The 19,593-nt window shown below is 48.4% G+C and overlaps 1 protein-coding gene across 1 annotated transcript in view; it reads left to right on the forward strand.

The window, feature by feature from the left end:
• Window positions 1-19,593, forward strand: part of TET3 (tet methylcytosine dioxygenase 3) — a 133,694-nt gene that overhangs the window by 105,504 nt on the left and 8,597 nt on the right. Inside the window, exons 5-9 of the mRNA XM_027855621.1 lie at window positions 9,633-9,726; window positions 14,530-14,738; window positions 15,619-15,769; window positions 17,223-17,312; window positions 18,708-18,845. Coding sequence (XP_027711422.1) covers window positions 9,633-9,726; window positions 14,530-14,738; window positions 15,619-15,769; window positions 17,223-17,312; window positions 18,708-18,845 — 682 coding nt within the window. The remainder of the gene's footprint in view (window positions 1-9,632; window positions 9,727-14,529; window positions 14,739-15,618; window positions 15,770-17,222; window positions 17,313-18,707; window positions 18,846-19,593) is intronic.

Raw genomic sequence — 19,593 nt, forward strand, 5'->3', positions numbered from 1 at the left:
CACACACACACACACACACACACACACACACACACACACACACACACTGTCTCTTCCTTTTCCCTTGTCTTTCCTTCTTCCTATCTTCCTATTCCCTTGGTCCAATTAGCTTTTTTTTTCCTGCTGGCCCTCTTTTTTTTGTGGCATCCCTATTGCTAACCCATTTTCCTGACAGAAATAGAGAGAAACAGAGCTAGGGGGAAAGGGAGTGAGGGAGGGAGGGAGAGAGAGAGAAGCAGGCTAGGCAAGCCAAACTCATCTGTCCAGTGGCCCTGCCCTACAATGCATGTCTCTCATCCCTTTGGGCCCTTGTATCCATCACTTGTGACAGGAGGTAGGCAGGCTGCTTCACCACTGATGCTCTGGAGTATCAGTCCAAGCACTGCTCAGAGGTTGTAGGTCTTTCAAAATTGCTTTTCTTCTCCCGTTCTTTCTGTGTATGAATCATCCTCTTGTTTCGCTCCCATTATTCTCCATTGGTTCCTGCCGTCCAGGATTCTCTGAATTCATTTGTTTGTCATGTTTTATGGTGAACTAATACTCCGGCACAGTCATATAGAACTTGTTGAACCATTCCCCACCGGTCTAAGACATAATCTAAGAGAAAACCATGAACTCCAGGTCTCGGTTTCTCTGTTTGCCCTTTTTTCTAACCTTCTTTGGGATCGGGAAGTTTGTTTTGCTTGTGATTATTCTTTCTCTGATATTATCCTCCCTCAACCTACCCCCATGCCCACTTGTTTTCCTCGGGGGTTGGATTTCTACAGTAAACAGAAGGGGGGTGTGGGGATAGCAAGGGAGGGAGAGCAGAGCCGTGATTAGGTGTCATGGCCAGGTGGCGCAGTGGATGGACTTGAATTAGCAAGGCTCTTCTTCATGAGTTCGAATCTGGCCTCAGACACTTACTGGCTGTGTGACCCTAGACAAGTCATTTGACCCTGTTTGCCTCAGTTCCTCATCCTTGAAATGAGCTGAAGAAGGAAATGGCAAACCAGGCCAGTATCTTTGCCTACTTGGCAAACCCCAAAAAGAGGTCTTAAAGAGTTGGACATGACTGAACAACAGGTTTTTTTTAAGACCTCATGTGGATGAGGAATTCTACTTCTGTTTGGCACCAATGGGTAGAGCCAGGGACCATTTTCCCTTGGGGTAGAAGTGGTTTTCTTCTTTGTTTCCAGCACAGCGCCAGGCATATAGCTACAGCTTAATAGCCTGGTAGTTCTAAGGAGTAGTAATTGGAGTGGTTAATAGTTCTAACAAGGCAAATTTGGGCTTGATCTCAGAAAAGAACTCACCAACAACTTGAGCCATCCCAGAACTGACCAAGTGCCTTGTATCGGTAAAGGTAATGGCTCCTCCCTCATAACGAGGGAGGATGAGGATGAGCATCGCTGTGCAGGTAGTCATGGAGATTCCTCTGGGCTTCAGGTTGGTCACAATGGCTGATGAGACTCCTTCCAGCTCTGGAGACTCTGCTCATGTATATGTGTGCATGGGCCACCATTGAGGTTGTTTCCACCTGTAAATCTGTGATCCAGTACAATTCAAGTATAAGCAGTGTTGTTCCCACTTTACAGGTGAAGAAGCTGAGGCACAGAGGTTGACTTGTCACAGGTCACATAGCCTGGAACAGAGCAGGGTGAACCCAGATAGTGTTCCAAATCCAAGGTCAGCCCAACTCTCTAGGACAGATGGTTTAGGATGCTTCATCTGCAAATTACCGATAGGGTAACTGAGGCTCAGATAAGTCAGGTTGTGGAGGTAAAACTCACAGCTGGGTCTCTGAGCTCCCAAGGTCAGTCCCCTTTTGGCCCTCCCCGGCTGTGTCTGGATGCACGGTGGGCATTCGGGCCAGCCTGCTGATGGCTGCAGATTACTAAATACCGAAGTCACTCTTGCTGCAAGTTATTTCTTTCTTAAGAAGATGCAGAATAAGTGTATTTTAAGAACTTCAAATGCCACTTGGTGGGTGGTAAAAATGCCAGCCCCTCTGCCGAGGCCAGTTTTCCTGGTGGCAGTATGGCCAGATAGCCGGAGTTTGAATAAGACTCTGAGTTAGCCCTGGGTATCCCAGGAGTTGCCAGTGGACATCGTATCGGCCCAGGAGTAGTAACTGGCTCTCAGGGCCAATTCTGCCTCTGCCTGCCAACGTAAATGTACCCCGATCTATGCACAGTGCCCTCCCATCCTCAGCTCTTACTGTTTCGGTGCTTCTCATCTGTATAACGAAGAGGTATGAAGATTTGTAAGGACAGAACAGGCAGCTAACATTTTGGGTTCTAAGGACCCTTCCAGCTTGGACAGTCTGGGTTCTAAGGTCCTTCGAGCTCTGACATTGATAGAGTTGTGAGCTAGTTCTAAGATCATGACTAGATTGTAAACATGCGTGTATATTACCTGTGTGTGTGTGTGTGTGTGTGTGTGTGTGTGTGAGTGAGAGAGAGAGAGAGAGAGTGAGCTTTATATATTTGTAGCTCAAAGACTGTGTGTTGGAATGAGTATATGGGCACAGGTGCACAACGTGAGGCCAGGGACTTTCCAGGGCCCCGTGACTGCATGGAGATATCCCTGTCTCCTTAAAGGCTTCTTTAAGGATCCAACTTTCTTGTATGTCTTAGACAGCTGGAAAGCTCTGTCCCCATGCTAACAGTTGAGGAATTATCTCAGGACCACAATGTCTGAGATCAAAATCTCTTCAGCTTGCTCCTGGGGTGATGATTTTTTTTGGCCATAGTAACCCAAAAAGTATGCCTCGAAAGGTAGCTCAGTGTCTTTGTAGGTGTCTGGAGAGCCGTCTGCAATGTGCAGACCGAATCCCATCTCTGACTGGCAGCTGTGTTAGCATTTGTTTTGTGCACTGCTGGGCTGTGAGGGAGTGGATCTCGCTGCGTATGTGCCCATGTGCTCGCCTGCATGTGCCTCTGTGTGTGTATGTTTGTGCCTTTATTCATCCGTGATCGGTATGCAGGCCCTGGGAACTCCGCTGGCTTGGAGCCCTGATGACATAACTCCCCCCGCCAGGGGATCTGCTCCCTTTTCTCATGCCCGAGCAGCTGCCTGAGGCCAGCTATGTAGGGAATGTCGCCTGACTGCAAAGCCGGAAAATAGCCAAGACTTCTACAGCCAGCAGCTCTCGCCTCATTCCCCTCCCCGGCAGGCGGGCACTGGGCCCTCTGTTGAGTCCTCCCCTCTGAGCACCTACCAGAAAAGAGATTCCTTCCTCCTTCCATTCCTTGGGACTCCCGTTCTAGCTTGAGTCAGAGTCCTGGAGGAAGATCAAACCAGACGCTGGGCGCCTTTCTTGGGAAAATGTTTGCTATTTGGCAGAAATCGAGGGCCAGAAATTGGTGGGAACTCGGGTGCAATTTTCACTGCCCGTAGGTTGTCCTTGTTACCAAGCTTGTTAGCTGGCAATGTGACTCAACAGCTGGCTTTTTTACTCTGGGTTTTGCCAGAGCGGACAGAGGCAATGTTGGAGTCATGATGCCTGGTTTCTGACACACGGCTGCTTGCTGTGTGACCCTCCCACTCTGGCCCCTTCCTACCTGACATTGATTCCCCCGATGTCCTTTGGGATCCAGTGATGCAGCCCTTTCTGTTCTTCCTCCCCCAGGACACTTCATCTTCCAACTCTGTGCCCTTGTGCGCTGGCATCGCCCACGTCTGGAATCCCCATGCCCCACCCCCAGCTTCCTCCCCTCTACTACTGGCTCTCTTCTCTAAGATTAGCTCCCACTTATCCTGTCTACAGCTTATTTGTATAGAGCTCTCTGCCTGTTGTCTCCCCTGAGAGCCCTTTGAAAGCAGGGGCTGTTTTTGCTTCTCTTTTGTATCCCCAGGGCTTAGCGCAGTGCCTGGCACATAGTAGGTGTTTAATAAATACTTATTGACTAATGGAAATTCTCAGTGCCCCAAGCAGATCTCTGTGGTGTTGAGTTATAGATGATGCTGCATTCATATTGTTAGAGAGGATTTCCACACAGGAGTGGCCGCACGTCAAGGAAATCGGGGGGGGGGGGGCCAGACACTGCCCCCCCCAAAACAAACAAACAAACAAAAAACGTCATGTATCCTTTGACTGTCTTTGTCCGTAGTCAGCACTTACTGATATTCTCTGATGGAACTGTGGGCAGGTTAGTGTGGGTAGCCCTCCAACAGGCCAGATCCCAGTGTATCCATGCCTCCTTCATCCTGGGTGACTCTTATTCTTACTCTCCAACAAGCCTCCCTCCCGACTAGCGCCCACCCGATGGGCTCTAGGAGTTATGATATTCTGTGTGCACCACCTCCCATTTCTGTCCTACACGTCCTCGAGGACATTCTTTATACCCTGTCTTACCCTTGAGTCATTGCTGGTAATCCCCTATGTCCTACAAACGCCCACCAGGCATTTTTCCACAGCCTTGAGAGTCACCCACCCTTTTGTTTTAGTGGGGATTATGATATTTCATGATTCATCAATAAATAGCATCATCAAGAGAGTTTCTCTCTCTCTCCTCTTCTCCCTCCCTCCCTCCCTCTCTTCCTCTCTCACTCTCCATCTCTCTCCCCCGCCCCCACTGCCCTTTTGATTTCATCAGTATAGGGGTAAAACAAGCACCTGGTAAGAAAACCCTCTACCAATGCAGGATCTGAGAGTCTCAATGAGTTGCTCAGGCCCCTGACTGGGTAAGGGACATACCCAACTTTTCCTGGCTTCAAGACTACGTCTGAATCTACTTAGCCTCACTGCCTGGCTTCATTTAAAGACGTGATACTTGAGACTTAGGTTAAGTGACTCTACCAGCATCCCACAGCTACTCCGTGCCAGAGGGAGGGCATGAATCTAGATCTTACCCTGAGGCTAGCCTTCTAGTCACTGAACTGTTCTGCTTCTGATTGAAAGAATATTCATGTTAAAGCTGGGTTTGGGGTCAGAGCAGTTGGAAGCACATTGTCATTGCACAAATACAATCTGTTCCCATCCATCCTACTCAGTTCTGGGTTTAACTCACTTTGCCTCTGCTGCATCAGTCCGGGACACGTGTGTATAGCTGGAGGCACTCCATCAGGTCCCAGAATATCCCAGTTACAAGGGACTTCAGAGACCGTTTGTCCAACCCATCCCTGAAAAAGGATTCCCTCTACGACTTGAAGACTCCAAGTCTCTGCTCTGGTGACAGTGGATAGAGTGCTGGAACTGGAGCCCAAAAGTCATGGGTTCCACCCCCACCTCAGGCACTTCCTAAATGTGTGACCCAGGGCTCCTCATTTAACCCCCCTGAGCCTCACTTTCCTCTTCTCTAAAATTCGGGGCCACTAAGGTCCCTTCAGTCTCTGTGAGCCAATGACCTGTGTTGAGGGGAAGAACTTCACCTTGGAGACAAACCCTTCCGCTCTTGGATAGCTCTCCTTGTGTGGGCCTCTCCCCATGTTGATTGTTAGGTCAGCCCCTTGAGTTCCTGCAGGCTTCACCGAGGAGGCCCTGTGGGATTCCAGGGCTGGAGTCCATCGAAGCAACGCCATTAGCATCAAGAGCTTCTAGAGGACCCCAGTCTTCTAGGGCGGGGCTTCATGAGCTTCTTCCACTCACAACCCCTTTTTGAGATTCAGCCGTGTTGGTTGGTGTTACGTGGCGTGAGGGCACACGCAGTGCATGGTACGCATGATTTGTGTTTAGAAGCAAGGCTGCAGTGAAGGTGTGCGATGCAGCTTGGGCACGAGCTGTCAGAAACACCTCGGATTTGTCACGTATTTGATTTTGTATTAATTTTTGGTCATGCCTTCAGAAACCTTTTATTGCTGCCAAATTTTTCACGACCCCATATGGGGTTGTGACACAGTTTAAGAAGCGCTGTTCTTGGGAATCCTTTTCCACGTGGATATCATCTGTCCCTGTTTTCTGCTTCTCTTGATGATGTAGTTCCTGAACAGAGTTGCCTCTGGTCATGTCTCCCAAGATTCTTGTGTGGTAGTGTAGGGTAGTGGGTAGAGGGCTGGACGTAGAATCAGGAAGACCTGGGTCTGAATCCTGGCTGTAACTCTAACTAGCTGAGGGAACATGGACAGGTAAGTCACTCTGCTTCCATGGGATCAGTTTTATCATCTGTGAACTGGGAATAAGACTTCCTATTGTATCTAGCTTGTAAAGTGGTTGTGAGGCCCATGTGAGCTCATGCACGTAAAGCATTATAGAAATGTCAGCTATTCTTCATTGTCTATGTGGGAGGCACCTTCTTGGAGGTCAGAGCTTTTATGGATATGTTTTGTTCTCCTTAGTTGAGCAATTTTTGGTAGTCATGGTGGGATCCTTGGATTCCCTAAATCACTCAGTTGTGAGGTGTGAGACATCGCATTTGGAATGTGGTTGGCAAAACAGACTCATAGACCTCAAAGCCACCCTTATTGGATGTGTGGATCTCTGTTTTTTTTGTAGAGATGAGAAAGTACTCGTCTGGGCTATTTTCCTCTGGGTCGTTTTTGTATGTGTGGATAATGATGCTTTTTGTGACTGTTTTTTTTTTTTTTTCCAGGAGTATTGAGTACTAGGAAGTTAGAGTTTAAAGGGAGTATGTTTGCTGTCATCAATAATGACATGGGATTGCTACCAAAGTACTGCAAGACCTGTTCCATTTTCCAACTATTTGCTTTTCTTCTTCCTGTGTGATTTGGGGATGCTCTCACTAAATGGGTTGAAGCTTAACCCTAACCCCATTACACCCTACATCTGGGATGGCTCCAGCAGACTCGTCAGGCTTAGACCAAACTGGGAGCTGGCCAAAGCTGTAGATTTCAGCTTAATTTGAAGAAGGGCTTCTCTATCACTTGAGCTATCTAAAAGGGGGAATGGGTGTCCTTTGAAAGGTAGTGATTTCCCAACCCTGGAGGCCTGCCAAAGGACAGAGAGGCACTAATTCTTTATTTTTAAATGTATTTGTATTTATTTCATTAAATGTTTCCCAGTTACATGTTTAAAAAAAATCTTAAAAAAAATTTTTCCTTTATAGTATTTAATTTTTTTTCCAATTACATGTAAAAAATAGTTTTCAACACTCATTTTTGTAAGATTTTGAGATCCAAAATTTTCTCCCTTCCTCCCTCCCCACTTCCCTAAGAAAGAAAGCAATCTGGTATGGGTTATATATGTACAATCATGGTAAACATATTTCTACATTGGTTATTTAACATTCATTTTTAAAAATTTTGGATTCCAAATTCTTTCCCTCCTGCCCCCTCCTCCACCCCTTGAGAAGGCAAGCATTATAATAATCATACATGTGAAGTCATGCAAAACATTTCCATATTAAGCCATGTTGCAAAAGAAAACACACACACACACACAAGAAAAATAAAAAAAGGTTTTAAAAATATGCTTCAGTCTGTACTCAGCATTCATTAGTTCTCTCTCTGGAGATAGATAGCATTTTTCATCATGGGTCTTTCGGAAATATCTTGATCAGAGGAGCTAGGTCTTTTACAGGTGATCATCCTTACAAGATTGCTGTTACTGTGTACGTTGTTCTCCTGGTTCTGCTCACTTCATTTTGCATGCATCCCTATAAGTCTTCCCTGGTTTTTCCGAAGCCGTTCTCCTCATCATTTCTTGTCGCACAATAGTATTCTATCACAATCATGTGCCACAACTTGTTCAGTCATTCCCCAGTTGATGGGCATCCCCTCTTTTGCCAATTCTTTGCCACCACAAAAAATAGCTGCTATAAATATTTTTGTACAAATAAATCCTTTTCCTTTTTCTCTGGTCTCTTTGGGATACAGACCTAGCAGGGGTATTGTTGGGTGAAAGGGTATTCATGGTTTGATTGCCCATTGGACATAGTTCCAAATGGTTCACCAAATGGTTGGGCCAGTTCACAACTCCACCAACGATGCATTGGCGTTCCTATTTTTCCATGTCCTCTCCAGTATTTGTCATTTTCTTTTTCTGTCATGTTAGCCAATCTGATAGGTATGAAGAGGTACCTCAAAGTTGCTTTAATTTGCATTTCTCTAATCAATGCATTAATGCTTTAAATGAGAGTTTTGCTTGAGGTTCAGGTCATCTTGGGAAGGTCCTTTGACCTCTGAGGAGCTATGTTTGGTATCAGTGCAGAGAGGCAGGCAGTGTGGCACAATGGAGAGGCAGCTGTGCTTGCAATTAGGAAGACCTGGGCTCCCCTCTTCCCTTCTATATTTAGTAGCTGTAGGAATATAGGCAAGGTGGTTAATCTGACCCTCAGTTTCCTCATCTGTAGAACCAATCATTGGATCATATACTAGAGCTAGAAGGAAGCTTAGAAATCATTGAGTCCAACCCCCGTATTTTACATATGAGGAAACAAGTAGAGAGAGATTGAATGAATTGTCCCAGAGTTGGCGTGTGTGTGTGAGGCAGGATTATGCCATGGAGCTGGTTTGTTGTGAGAATCAAGCAAGATAGTATACCTTAAAGCTCTCTATAAGTGTGTGCTCTAATTGTTATGAGACAGAGAGCTAAGTGGAGGGTCAACACCTGAGTTCAAATCCTACCTCAGACATTTGCTGGCTGTGTGACTTTGGGCAAGTCACTTAACCTTGCTCAGCTTCAGTTCCCACATTCGTTAAGTGGGAACAATAATACTATCTACTTTAATGGGTTACTGTGAAAATCAAAAGAGAATCTATATGAGGTGCTTTATGACCCTTAAAAATGACATAGAAATGGGAGTGAGTGTTCTCGTTATCATTATTTCTATTGTTGGAGCTAATGATGAGTTGAACTGTAGTGCTTTCTTTTCCCCATTCCGGTAGAGAACAAGGCTGAAAGGATTGTAGTAACCAAAACTAAGCAGAGAGCCTCTGTATGGAAAACCATCCCCGAATGCCACTTGAATTCAGTAAGCATTTATTAAGCACCACCTCTATGCGTGAGAGGTAGCAGGACCTAATGGATTGAGGGCTGACCTCAAAGCCAGAAAGACCTGAATTCACGCCTCTCAGACTCGCTCACTCATTTAATTTTCAATGCCCTGGGCAGTTCTGTGAGATGATAAATGCCCAAGAAGGTGCCCATTAATGAGGAGAGGAAAGGTCCTCATTAACTCCTTAGACTGATGAAATCACAGGTCCAGTCCCTGACTCTTTTCTCCATGCAAGGCCCCAACTTTAACCTCAACTGGGTATTTGGGGTCTGTTTATAGCTATCTCCTTTTTTTTTTCCTTTCAAAGAGACCTTGTTTCCACTTATGATTGGTATTATTTTTCATATCTACCTATATGCTTTTTTCCCCCTTTTATTTGGAGGTATCATATGGAATCAGGGGTGACCTATAGTCCAACTGGAGAGAGAATTCCAGGGGTGACTGGTTTTTCTTTTGATCCTTCTGAGAGTTACCTAGAAAACTTTCATAGAGAGGAGAAAATATACCCCTCCCCTTTCCTTGGGTGGGCAGGGCAATGAGGAGGGTACTGTAGGGACAAGTGTCACAAACGTGGCTACGTTACTGTATAACTACATTTCTTTCTTAAGATCAGATAACAAAGCCCTACCTTTCTGCTCCTATGGGAGTGTGCCCCTGCTCCCAGACTACTGTGTTGTAGCTTCAGTCCTTCCTTCCACCCACCCCCCACAATCCATCCCCTGGCAGTGGACTAATGGAGTGTCTTTCTGTCCCTAGCTATGGAGAGAAGGGGAAAGCGATTCGAATTGAAAAGGTTGTTTACACCGGCAAGGAAGGGAAGAGCTCCCGGGGCTGTCCCATCGCCAAGTGGGTAAGTGTTTCTGCTGCACCAGCTGGGCTGGGCCAGCCTACAGCTCAGCCTGCTTGGCCTTGGCTCACCCTTGCAAATGCAGCTTGTGTCCTGGGATGGCCCCAGGCTCAGGTTTCTCATTCGTTCTCTTGTTTCCATGCGGACAAGGCCTAGGGATGCTCTCATTTCTCGACTCTAGCCTGGGTTTGTTGACTAGCTCATTAGATGGCCGCTTGAATAAAGAGCTGTTTTTAGAAGATACTTTAGACGGATGGATCCATTGTTATTATTTATCGAATTATCAAGTATAGGTAGGCAATTCAAAGACTAACGATTGGAAATAGTTTGCCTTGGTGAAAAGAGGTCTGACAGACGAATCCCCTCCATCAGTCATACCGGTACCCCTTTGCTGACCCCCAAGGGCCCAGCTTTGTACTAGGTATCGTAGGTTATAGAGAAAGAGTCAAAGTGCTGTCCATGACCCAGTGAGGGAGAAGTGACCTGGGAGAAGGTGCCAGACTAACTAGAAGAGGTGGCCAGGGGAGGGGATATCAGGACAGGGAACTGCAAATACGCAGAAAACAAGTTAGAAAACTGGCCTTAGACTTAGGAAGACTTCTGTTCAAATTCCACCTTAGACATTAGCTGGGTGACCCTAGGTAGGTCGCTTAACAGCACTAGGTCTCAGTTTCCTCGTGTGTTAAATCAGGTGGTTGGATTCAGCGGTCTCTAAGGTCCCTCGTACCCCTAGAGGTATCCTATGATAAATGTGCCCACAAGAAAGGTGGAAGGATGACTTTGATTGGAAAGCTTCCTGGAGATGGTCCCTGTCGTTGAGGAATAAGCATTTCTAGAGCACCTACTATGTGCTAGGCACTGTGCTAAGTGCTTTTTACAAGTATTATTTCATTTGATCCTGATGACAACTCTGAAAGGGAGGTGCTATCGTTATTGCTATTTTACAGTTGAGGAAATTGAGGCAAAACAGGAAAACGAGGACTTGCCCAGAGTCACACAGTTAAGTGCCTAAGGTCAGATTTGAAGTCAGGTCTTAATGACCACAGGCCTAGTGCTCTAACTACTGTACCATCAGCTACCTCTAGAGAAGGATTTCTGTTGGTGTGGCAGGTGGTCAGAGCACCAAGAGAGACCCGTTTTGGGGAAGCTCAGAGAAGGGGAGGATATAAAGGCATAAAAGGCTGCAGCCAGGAAAGATGAGGGCTGAGAACAGACCATCAGATTCAGTGAACAAAAATCACTGCTAACTTTGTGAGAGTGGCTTCAGTCCGGTGACAGACACATAAGTAAATGATAGGAAAAAAAGTCTCAGCCTTCTGGAGGAATTTGGCTGAGAAAGGAAGGAGAGCTATTGAGGGTGAGGCAGTGGGGGGAATTGGGACCTGTTCAAAGGCAGCAGAGATGGAACCAGTAACAAGGTGAGAGCAGAGATCAGAGAAGGGCTGAGAGAGCTTGCAATGTGCTAGGGAAGACAGGAGCAGATGGGATCACAGGTACCGATACGTGTCGGATCATTGCATTGCCAAAATCTACCACAGTGACTACAGTAATATACGTGGATGAAGAGAAGATGAAAATTAAGCCACGTGTGGTGTCATTGCGTTAACTGAACTGATGGTGGGTCTGAGAAGGATCCAGAGCGACTGTAGGTACAAAGTGGCACAGACGTGGTCATATGTAGCTACTGTATCGGTTTTGTTTAAATGTTTTTCTTTGTTGCGAGGGAAGGCTGCCTGGGTGGTGGAGGCAGAGAGCGCAGTGAGGTTTGGGGGAAGGGGGATCTATCACTGGAAATACTGTAATGTAAAAACAGAAGTAGCCCTTGCTTTTGCCAAAAAAAAAAAAAAATTAAATAGGGAGGGGGAGGTCCATTAGGTCTGTTTCAGGGTCAGAGGAGGAGCTGCCTAAATGCCTGCAGGCAGCAGGGGAGGACCAGAATCAATGGGAAATAGCTACTAGTCCAGTCTTCCTGGGAGGTCGAGTTTCTGCAGGCGTCCCCGGAGCGGGACAAAGTAAGACTGCAGAGGAAGGGCAGTGGGTGTCCCTGGGGAGGATCTCAGCTGGCAGGACACCACTTGGGGATTTCATTTGGTAGACGGTGAGGTGCCACCTAAGAGTGAGATCCCACGCAATTCACACAAAACCAAAGTTTTGCCTTCTCTAGATCAGAGCTCTGGCTACCTCTAGGAAGGCCATTGCTAGGCCAGGCATCATCCGAAGGACTATGTCCCATCTGGTGAAGTATCTTCACACCGTGTATCTCGTTAGGATCAATCGAGGGGAGAAGAGCCAGCTAATCATGCCAGCTGTGCTCCGGTATTTGATGAGGGATGAGGCAGAGGACCAAGCAGTCTTGGGAGACTCCCCAGAGACATGCACTTTGGCTTATGGAAGGAAAGGCTTGCAGATTGCAGCTGTCCCAAAGGCAGTGAGTTTCTTGTCCCTGGAGATACTCATTCTGAGATGGGACCACTCCTTGTTTGCAATGTCACAGAGAGGATTCCTGCCCACATCCAGATTGATCCAGATCAGGACTTCTTAAGCTTTTTCCACTCGTGTTTGTTGGCGCTGCATGGCCTGAGGGCGTGTGCATTGCAAAGTGTTCGAGTTTAGTGTTTAGAACCAAGGCCGTAGATGCAACACAGGCAAGCACTGTCAGAAACACCTCACATTCGTTATGTGTTTGATTCTCAATTAATTTTTGGTCGTGCCTTCAGAACCTCTTACTGTTGCCAAATTATGGGGTCACAACCCACAGTTTAAGAAGCGCCAGTCTAGATGGTTTCTGAGGCCCCTTCCATTCTGAGATTGCGTGATAGAAAGAATCTGTGGTGTTCTGTGCCTTGGGGCTTGGCCCTTCTCTCAGGGAGGGGAGGAAGAGAAAGAAGGGAAAGAGGAAGGAAGGGGGAAGAAAGGAAGAAGGAACAAATGAAGTGACCCTGCAGTGCAGGGGCCTTGGTGTATTTTTGGTATACTTGCCGTGTACACCTTTGGCCATGTTAGGGGACCACAGACGGGCAGGCCCTCCCGGGATCTGTCTAGACCTGCTCCCGTTAGACTTTTCTCTGCTTTCGAACATGTGGGTCTGGACCCACGCTGACAGACACCTGTGCCCCGGTTCCTGGGAGCAATGATGTGTTTCCGAACATGTGCATTTGCAGGCAGCCGTGGGGAGCACTAGGTCTAAAAGACAGCTCTTTGGTATGCCCCCAGACCCTTCCTGCTGGCTCACGGGAAGAGGAAGAGGCTGTTTACAGCATCTTAGCCTGGGGACAAGGCCCAGGTCCCCCACAGATGAGGGCTCTGGTCAAGGATAGCTATTGCCCCTAAACTGTGAAGGCTGTACTACGTGGAAAATAAACTCTTGCATTTCCTGGTTTCCCAGTTCTTTTACAGTTTCAGTAGACTCCTAAAACAAAGGAAGAAGTACTGGATTTGATGTCAGAGTATTGTGGCCTTGGGCACATAGCCTCTCTGGAACTCAGTTTCCTCATTTGTAAAATGGAGTAATTGATCTTGAGGGAATCATCTAGTTCTAAATCTATAATGCTGTGACCTAAAGGGGAATAATGGTACCTCATCTATAGGTTCGGGCCCCTCACCTCCTACCCCTTCCTCCCTCTTGTCCCCATTTCGCTGATGTATCAATCAAGACTCCATGTATACTGACTGGTCCCAAACCATGTGGCCTCTGAGTCAAACCTTGGTCAGCCAACCTGATTCAGAAAAAAAGCCAGAGGACTTGGGTTTTAAAACTGAATCTGACTTTGTTACTTGTGTGACTTTAGGCAAGTCCTAACAGTTGCAGTTGTCCGCATGGAATGGCCCCTCCAGGGGGTGCTGAGCTTATTCCTAGAGAGGCTGGGATAGCTCCTTGTCAGGGCTGGTGTGGGGGCAGGTCTTTATGGAGGTGTGGGCTGGACCCGGAGGTGAAGTCTAGACCTGGAGGTGTGGGCTGGACCCGGAGGTGTGGGCTGGACCCAGAGGTGAGGGCTAGACCCGGAGGTGTGGGCTGGACCCGGAGGTGAGGGCTGGACCTGGAGGTGTGGGCTGGACCTGGAGGTGAGGGCTGGACCTGGAGGTGAGGGCTAGACCTGGAGGTGTGGGCTGGACCCGGAGGTGAGGGCTGGACCTGGAGGTCTGGGCTGGACCTGGAGGTGAAGGCTAGACCTGGAGGTGTGGGCTAGACCAGACAGCCTCAGAGGAGGCGAGGATTAAAGATCTAGGCCTGGTAAGAACCTTGGGGACCATCTTGTTCAATTCCCTTATTAATTTCTATTTGAGTAAATCAGGGCCCAAGGTACTTAGTACCCCTGCGGACAGTACCCCTGAAGTCCACCATTTTATAGATGAGGAAGCTGAGGCCTGGGGGTGTTAAGTGATTTGCCCAGGGTCCCAGAGCCACTAATCATCCGAGGTGAGATCTGAGCCAATGCCCTCTGACACCAGGGCCAGTGCCCTTTTCACTGTGTCCTGACATCTCCTCCGTCTCAGCGTCTGTGGTTCTCTGATGAATGTTGTCAAAGGGCTCTTCTGGCTGTAAGATTAATTAGAGCACATAACTCTGAGGGAGTGTGCTCCTTCCCTGGGCCTCAGTTCCTCATTTGTAGAATGATGGTCTCGCAGGCCACTTTCCACTTTAAATCCTGTGCTGCCTCTGGCCCCCTGGCGAGGACAGGAGCCTGGTGGGATCAGGAGCTTTAACACCCCCCTGAACTGGAGGGAGCAGGTGCTGCCAGCGGCATTGGCTCCTGCTCTGGCTTGGTAGGCCTCGCCCACAGTCTGGTCCCTGTGTCCGTGCTGTAGGTATATCGGAGATACACTGAGGAAGAGAAGCTGCTTTGCTTGGTTCGCCATCGCTCAGGGCACCGCTGTGAACAAGCTGTCATCATCATTCTCATCATGGTCTGGGAGGGCATTGGCCCAGAACTGGGGGACACCCTGTACCGGGAGCTGACGGAAACACTTCGCTGCTATGGGAATCCCACCACCCGGAGATGTGGCCTCAACGATGAGTGAGTCCGCACAGACCCATTGGGAGTGAGTGGGGGAGGGGGAGGAGGAGGGAGAGCAGACTAACCCCTGCTCAGTGGCAGGGCAGACCTGGGCTTGGAACCACAGCTTCTCCTCTGCCTTCTGATTAAGCCAGGAAAATCCCTTTGCCCCAGTCCAGGGGCACCAATCTGGACTGCCATGGCCAGTTCAAAGATCCTTGAAAAGGCATCAAGTGGCCCCTTTTGAGGTCTGCCCCTTGCTAGCCATGTAGCCCTGGGAATGTCCCTTAACAACTAAGTTCTCCAGCTGAAAAATGCTGAGATTAATGCTTTCCCTAGAGCCATTGTAAGGGTCCAACCTGGGGCGTCTGTGGGTGTCAGTTTCCTCTTCAGTAAGATGGGTGGGGGTGGGGGCAGAATCAATGGCCCCTGAGGTTCAGCTGTGCCCCATGCAGATGTAGGGGGGACATGGAGGGATCTAGGAAAGTAGCCTCAGGGAATGTGGATAGGTCCTACCCTGGAGTTGTGCAGGACAGTAAATATTGGAGGTGCAGAACTGGCCTCCCACAAATTCAATTCAACAAGCATTCACCAGCACTGGCTATGTGCCAGCTGCTGCCCTCAGGGGGTTTATGTTCTAATGGTGGGGGGGGGGGGGGGGCGGGCAGGGAATAGCATGTACACAGATGAATCACCGCAGGCTAAATACAAAGTAATCTAAGGGGTCAGGAGCATTCCCTAACATGCGCCTTAGGGGCACGAGGCAAGGCATGAAGTAGAAGGTGGGGCCTGAGCTGGGCTTGGCGGGAGTCTTGAGTCACCATGGAAGACATGGGTGGGGGAGCCCGGATTTTCAGGGTGGTGGCTTCCAGAGCTATAACGTGTGTGGCTTCTGTTGCAGCCGAACCTGCGCGTGCCAAGGGAAAGACCCGTCCACCTGTGGTGCCTCCTTCTCCTTTGGGTGCTCTTGGAGTATGTATTTCAATGGCTGCAAGTATGCCCGGAGCAAGTATCCTCGAAAGTTCCGCCTTGCAGGGGACAATCCTGAAGAGGTGGGCAACTCCCCGTGTGTCCCTCACTTGCACGGTGCTAGGCCCAATTGGGCATGAGCCATTGATGAAGAGCTAGGCTGTTATGGAGAGCTGGATGACCCTAGAGAGGTCCTCGGCTCTCCCTGTACCACTCACTGTGCCAGGAATGGGCAGCTTTTGGCTTCCCTTTCCCTACCCTGTGACCATTGCTGGTGCCCCTTTCTGCCACCCATCCTCTCATTCCCTTTCTTCCATGCTCTTCTCCACATCACCCTTTGATGATGCCTTGGGCCTCCAGTTATCTAATGCTCATGAACTTACTCCCTATCCGAGGGGAGGAAGGGATCTAGGGATAAAGCAAATGTTGGCCCCTGCTGCTCTGTACCCGGTGAATGTGTGTGGGGTAACCTGGACCACCCACCTAGGATGGAAGTTGGCACTTCTGGGTTCCATGAACACCTCTGTCCCAGACTGGCTGGCCCAGTTCTCCAAACCATGATCCTTTGTTTCACTGTCTGTTACATGGGGATAATCATCGTTTTGAATGTTCAGAGAGTGCAAAGGGCTTTAAATCTCATCTGAGCCTCACAACTCCATGAGCCAGATTCAAGAATTATCCCCATTTTTCAGATGAAGAAACTGAAGCATCAGGCAGGTTGGGATTCAATCATGGTCACGCAATGAGTACATGTCAGAGGCAGCATTCGCACTGGGGTCTTCCGGATCCCAAGTCTGAGGTTCTCTCTGCTACATTTCACCCACCACCATTCCTGGGTGTCCCAAAAGTCTTTGTGTAGCCTTGAACTCACAAGGACACAACTGTACTAAGATGTATGTTTATCATGTTGGGAGTGTTCTCTTCCCACCTTTCCCTTGGCCCTAGCTGCTACAGCTCACACATGAGAGCTGTGGCCATTTAGAGCCTGGAAGATATAGGATATGTTGTATGTTCTAAGCTCAACTGAGAGGAGTCCTGAAGAATGAGGTGTAATCCTGTGATCTCGTAAGGGGGGGCTTGGAAATGCAAATAGCTCTTTTCTAGAGCTGTGAGAAATTTGACCAATTGCTTACCTCTTTGTGCTTAGTTTCCCCATCTGTGAAATGGGAACCTTAAAATCCTACCCTTCCTTCTTCCCATCCTCTGTAGAATAATTTGAAGACCCTGGATTCAGTGGATCCATGAGTCCATGATGATGGATCCCACCCCTTCCTCCGTGTAGGTGGCATCTCTGCCATACCCACAAAGCATCGGGCCAACATGCTTGGGACTAGATGGTAGATGGTTGGACCGGCAGTCCACCTGTTGTCATCCCCTCCTCTCCCTCTCTCTAGGTGGTCTGCCTACCCTACTTTCCAGTTCTAAGCACGTCATCAAAGATCAAGGCCCACACAACCCCAGGGTAGTGCCCTCAGCATTGTTTCCCTAATGGCTCCAATCTGCCTGGGCACAATCTCTTCATTCTTCCCTTCACAGGAGGAAAATCTTCGGAAACACTTTCAGAACCTGGCCACTCAAGTCGCCCCCCTGTACAAGAAGCTTGCTCCGCAGGCCTATCAAAATCAGGTAACAGCCCCAGATGCTCCTCTTCCCTCAGCATCTCAGAGGGCATTGACAACAGCCTGGGTGGTGCTGAATGACGCAGGTCCAGCCTCAGCCTCAGCCTCAGCCTCTGCCCCATCTATCTCCCTGGGCCTCTTTGGACCCATCACTTAATTTCTCTTGGCTAAAGCATCTCTGAATGAGTTAGGAAACAGCAATTAATTAGAAGAGTGGGGATTATAGATTTAGGGCTGAAAGGACTCTGAGTTATTGAGTCCAACCTCTTTGTTTTGCACATGAGATGGTAGAGCTTCAGAGGGGAGATGATGGTGACAGGGCTGAGACTCAGTCCTAAGCCCTCTGAGCCCAGTTCCCACATCCTTTCCACTGGACCAAGTTGCCTCCCCTTTGTCTGTTGCTGGTATTCAAGGGTCTTTTCATCCTTTCACCCAGGTGTCTATGCTTTGGTACGCTAAGGAGATCCCAGAGACCAACCCTCCCCTGAAAAAGAATGCATCCAGCCCCATCCCAGAGAGAGGGACAGGCCACTTGGGGCAGCTCTCTGTGTTAGGCTGTTTTCTCATTCTTCAAGCCTAAGCTATCTCCCCTCCACCTCCCCACCTCCCCACCTGCTTCCACGCTCTCTTTTCATGTCTGCTCCTGACTTTAAAGACCTGGCTCTTACTTTCACGTGGCTGTGCTTATGGAATAAGACCTGAGCTCAATGGCAGAAGACCCGAGTTCAGATTCCAGCCCAGCCACTGTCCACTTAGAGGACTTTGGGAAAATCACACCCCTGCTTTGGCCGTAGAGATTTCAGAATTCTCTTCCGGCTATGAATTCTATGATCCTTTAGAGATTTGAAGATGGCTCTCCTGTTTCCTTTGCCCCACCCTTAGCCTTCTCTGTTCCAGCCTAAAGATCTCAAGGACCTTCATGCAATCCCTAGGACACGCTCTCCATTGCCTTGTCTTATTTAGATGCCCTCCTTTGGACAAGCACCAGCTGGGTGATTCTGTTACTCCATATGTGATCTGACTCACATACAGTAAAGTCTGACCAGAGAGTAATGGAAGGGACTTTTACAGATGAGAAAACTAAAGTTGAGAGAGGCCAAGTGACCTGTCCAAGGTCACATAGTTAGTAAGGGTCTGGTGCAAAATTTGAACTCCAGTCTTCCTGACTCCAAATTCTTTGTTCTCTTAATCTACTCTGCCACCTAGTGGCAAACAGGAGTTTTAACATGAGTTTGAAGTTAACTTGGGATTTGTGCGACTTCTAAGATCCTTTTCAGTCTCCCAAAAGCTTCTCTGGATTCTCTGAAGTCCAGAGGTTTCTCCCTCCACCTCCTCTCTAGTGCCTGTCCCTGGGTTCCATGTTAGCGGGTCACTTGAGGTAACTCTTGGGCTCTTCTCCCAGGTAAACAATGAAGAAGAAGCAATAGACTGTCGCTTGGGACTGAAGCCAGGCCGTCCTTTCTCGGGGGTCACAGCCTGCATGGACTTCTGTGCTCATGCCCACAAGGATCAGCACAATCTGTACAATGGCTGCACCGTGGTAAGAAGGCCGCCCCCTCTGCCCACACTCCCCATGAGGGCTGCCCTTGTCCATCCCTTCTGCAAGCTGCCCAGCCCTCTCTTCGGTGGGCTTATCTCTTTCTGGTCCTCCTGCTCACATGCATAAGCTTCCCCCCGTCCCCAAATGGGAGGAAACAACCATCCTGCTTTTGAACAAAATATGAAGATGATTTATGCCTGTAATGCTCCATGTACAAGCCACACTTCTCTATCTACCTTCTCTACAACTTGAATAGGGGGAAGGAAACGAAGAGTGGCAAAGGAGGAGCAGTGAGGACCTAAAGAAATGAATGAATGAAATGCCTTGGTTTGAATTGGAGCTGCTCAAAAATAAATGAATAAATAAACCCTTTCCCTGCTGTCCCAAAGGTCACTTTATTAAGCTTCTTAAAGCTGAAAACTGCACCAAGACCTTTAGGACAGCCAGGGTTGGTCTTTTTGTATACCACTTTGCAATGATTATTGTAGAGGGCATCCATGTTTCTCTGAAAGGTCATGAGAGTTAAGGGATGTGGAGCTGGCCTGGTAGTCAAGAAGATCTGGGTTAAAGTCCTTTGTGTGACCCTGGGCAAGCCACAGAACTGCTGCATCTGCAGACTGCAGAGCCCACTCTGATCTGACCCCACCTGTGGTGTGGGGTCCTTTCTGGGAGTTCCTGAAACCTTAGGAAACGGCAGAGCCAGTTAAGTATGGCTGTCCATCTAACTGATAATAGCATCCAAGAGTTC

This window comes from Vombatus ursinus, unplaced genomic scaffold (assembly GCF_900497805.2).
Source record: "Vombatus ursinus unplaced genomic scaffold, bare-nosed wombat genome assembly UNPS02010980.1, whole genome shotgun sequence".
In the NCBI taxonomy this organism is placed as follows: Eukaryota; Metazoa; Chordata; class Mammalia; order Diprotodontia; family Vombatidae; genus Vombatus; species Vombatus ursinus.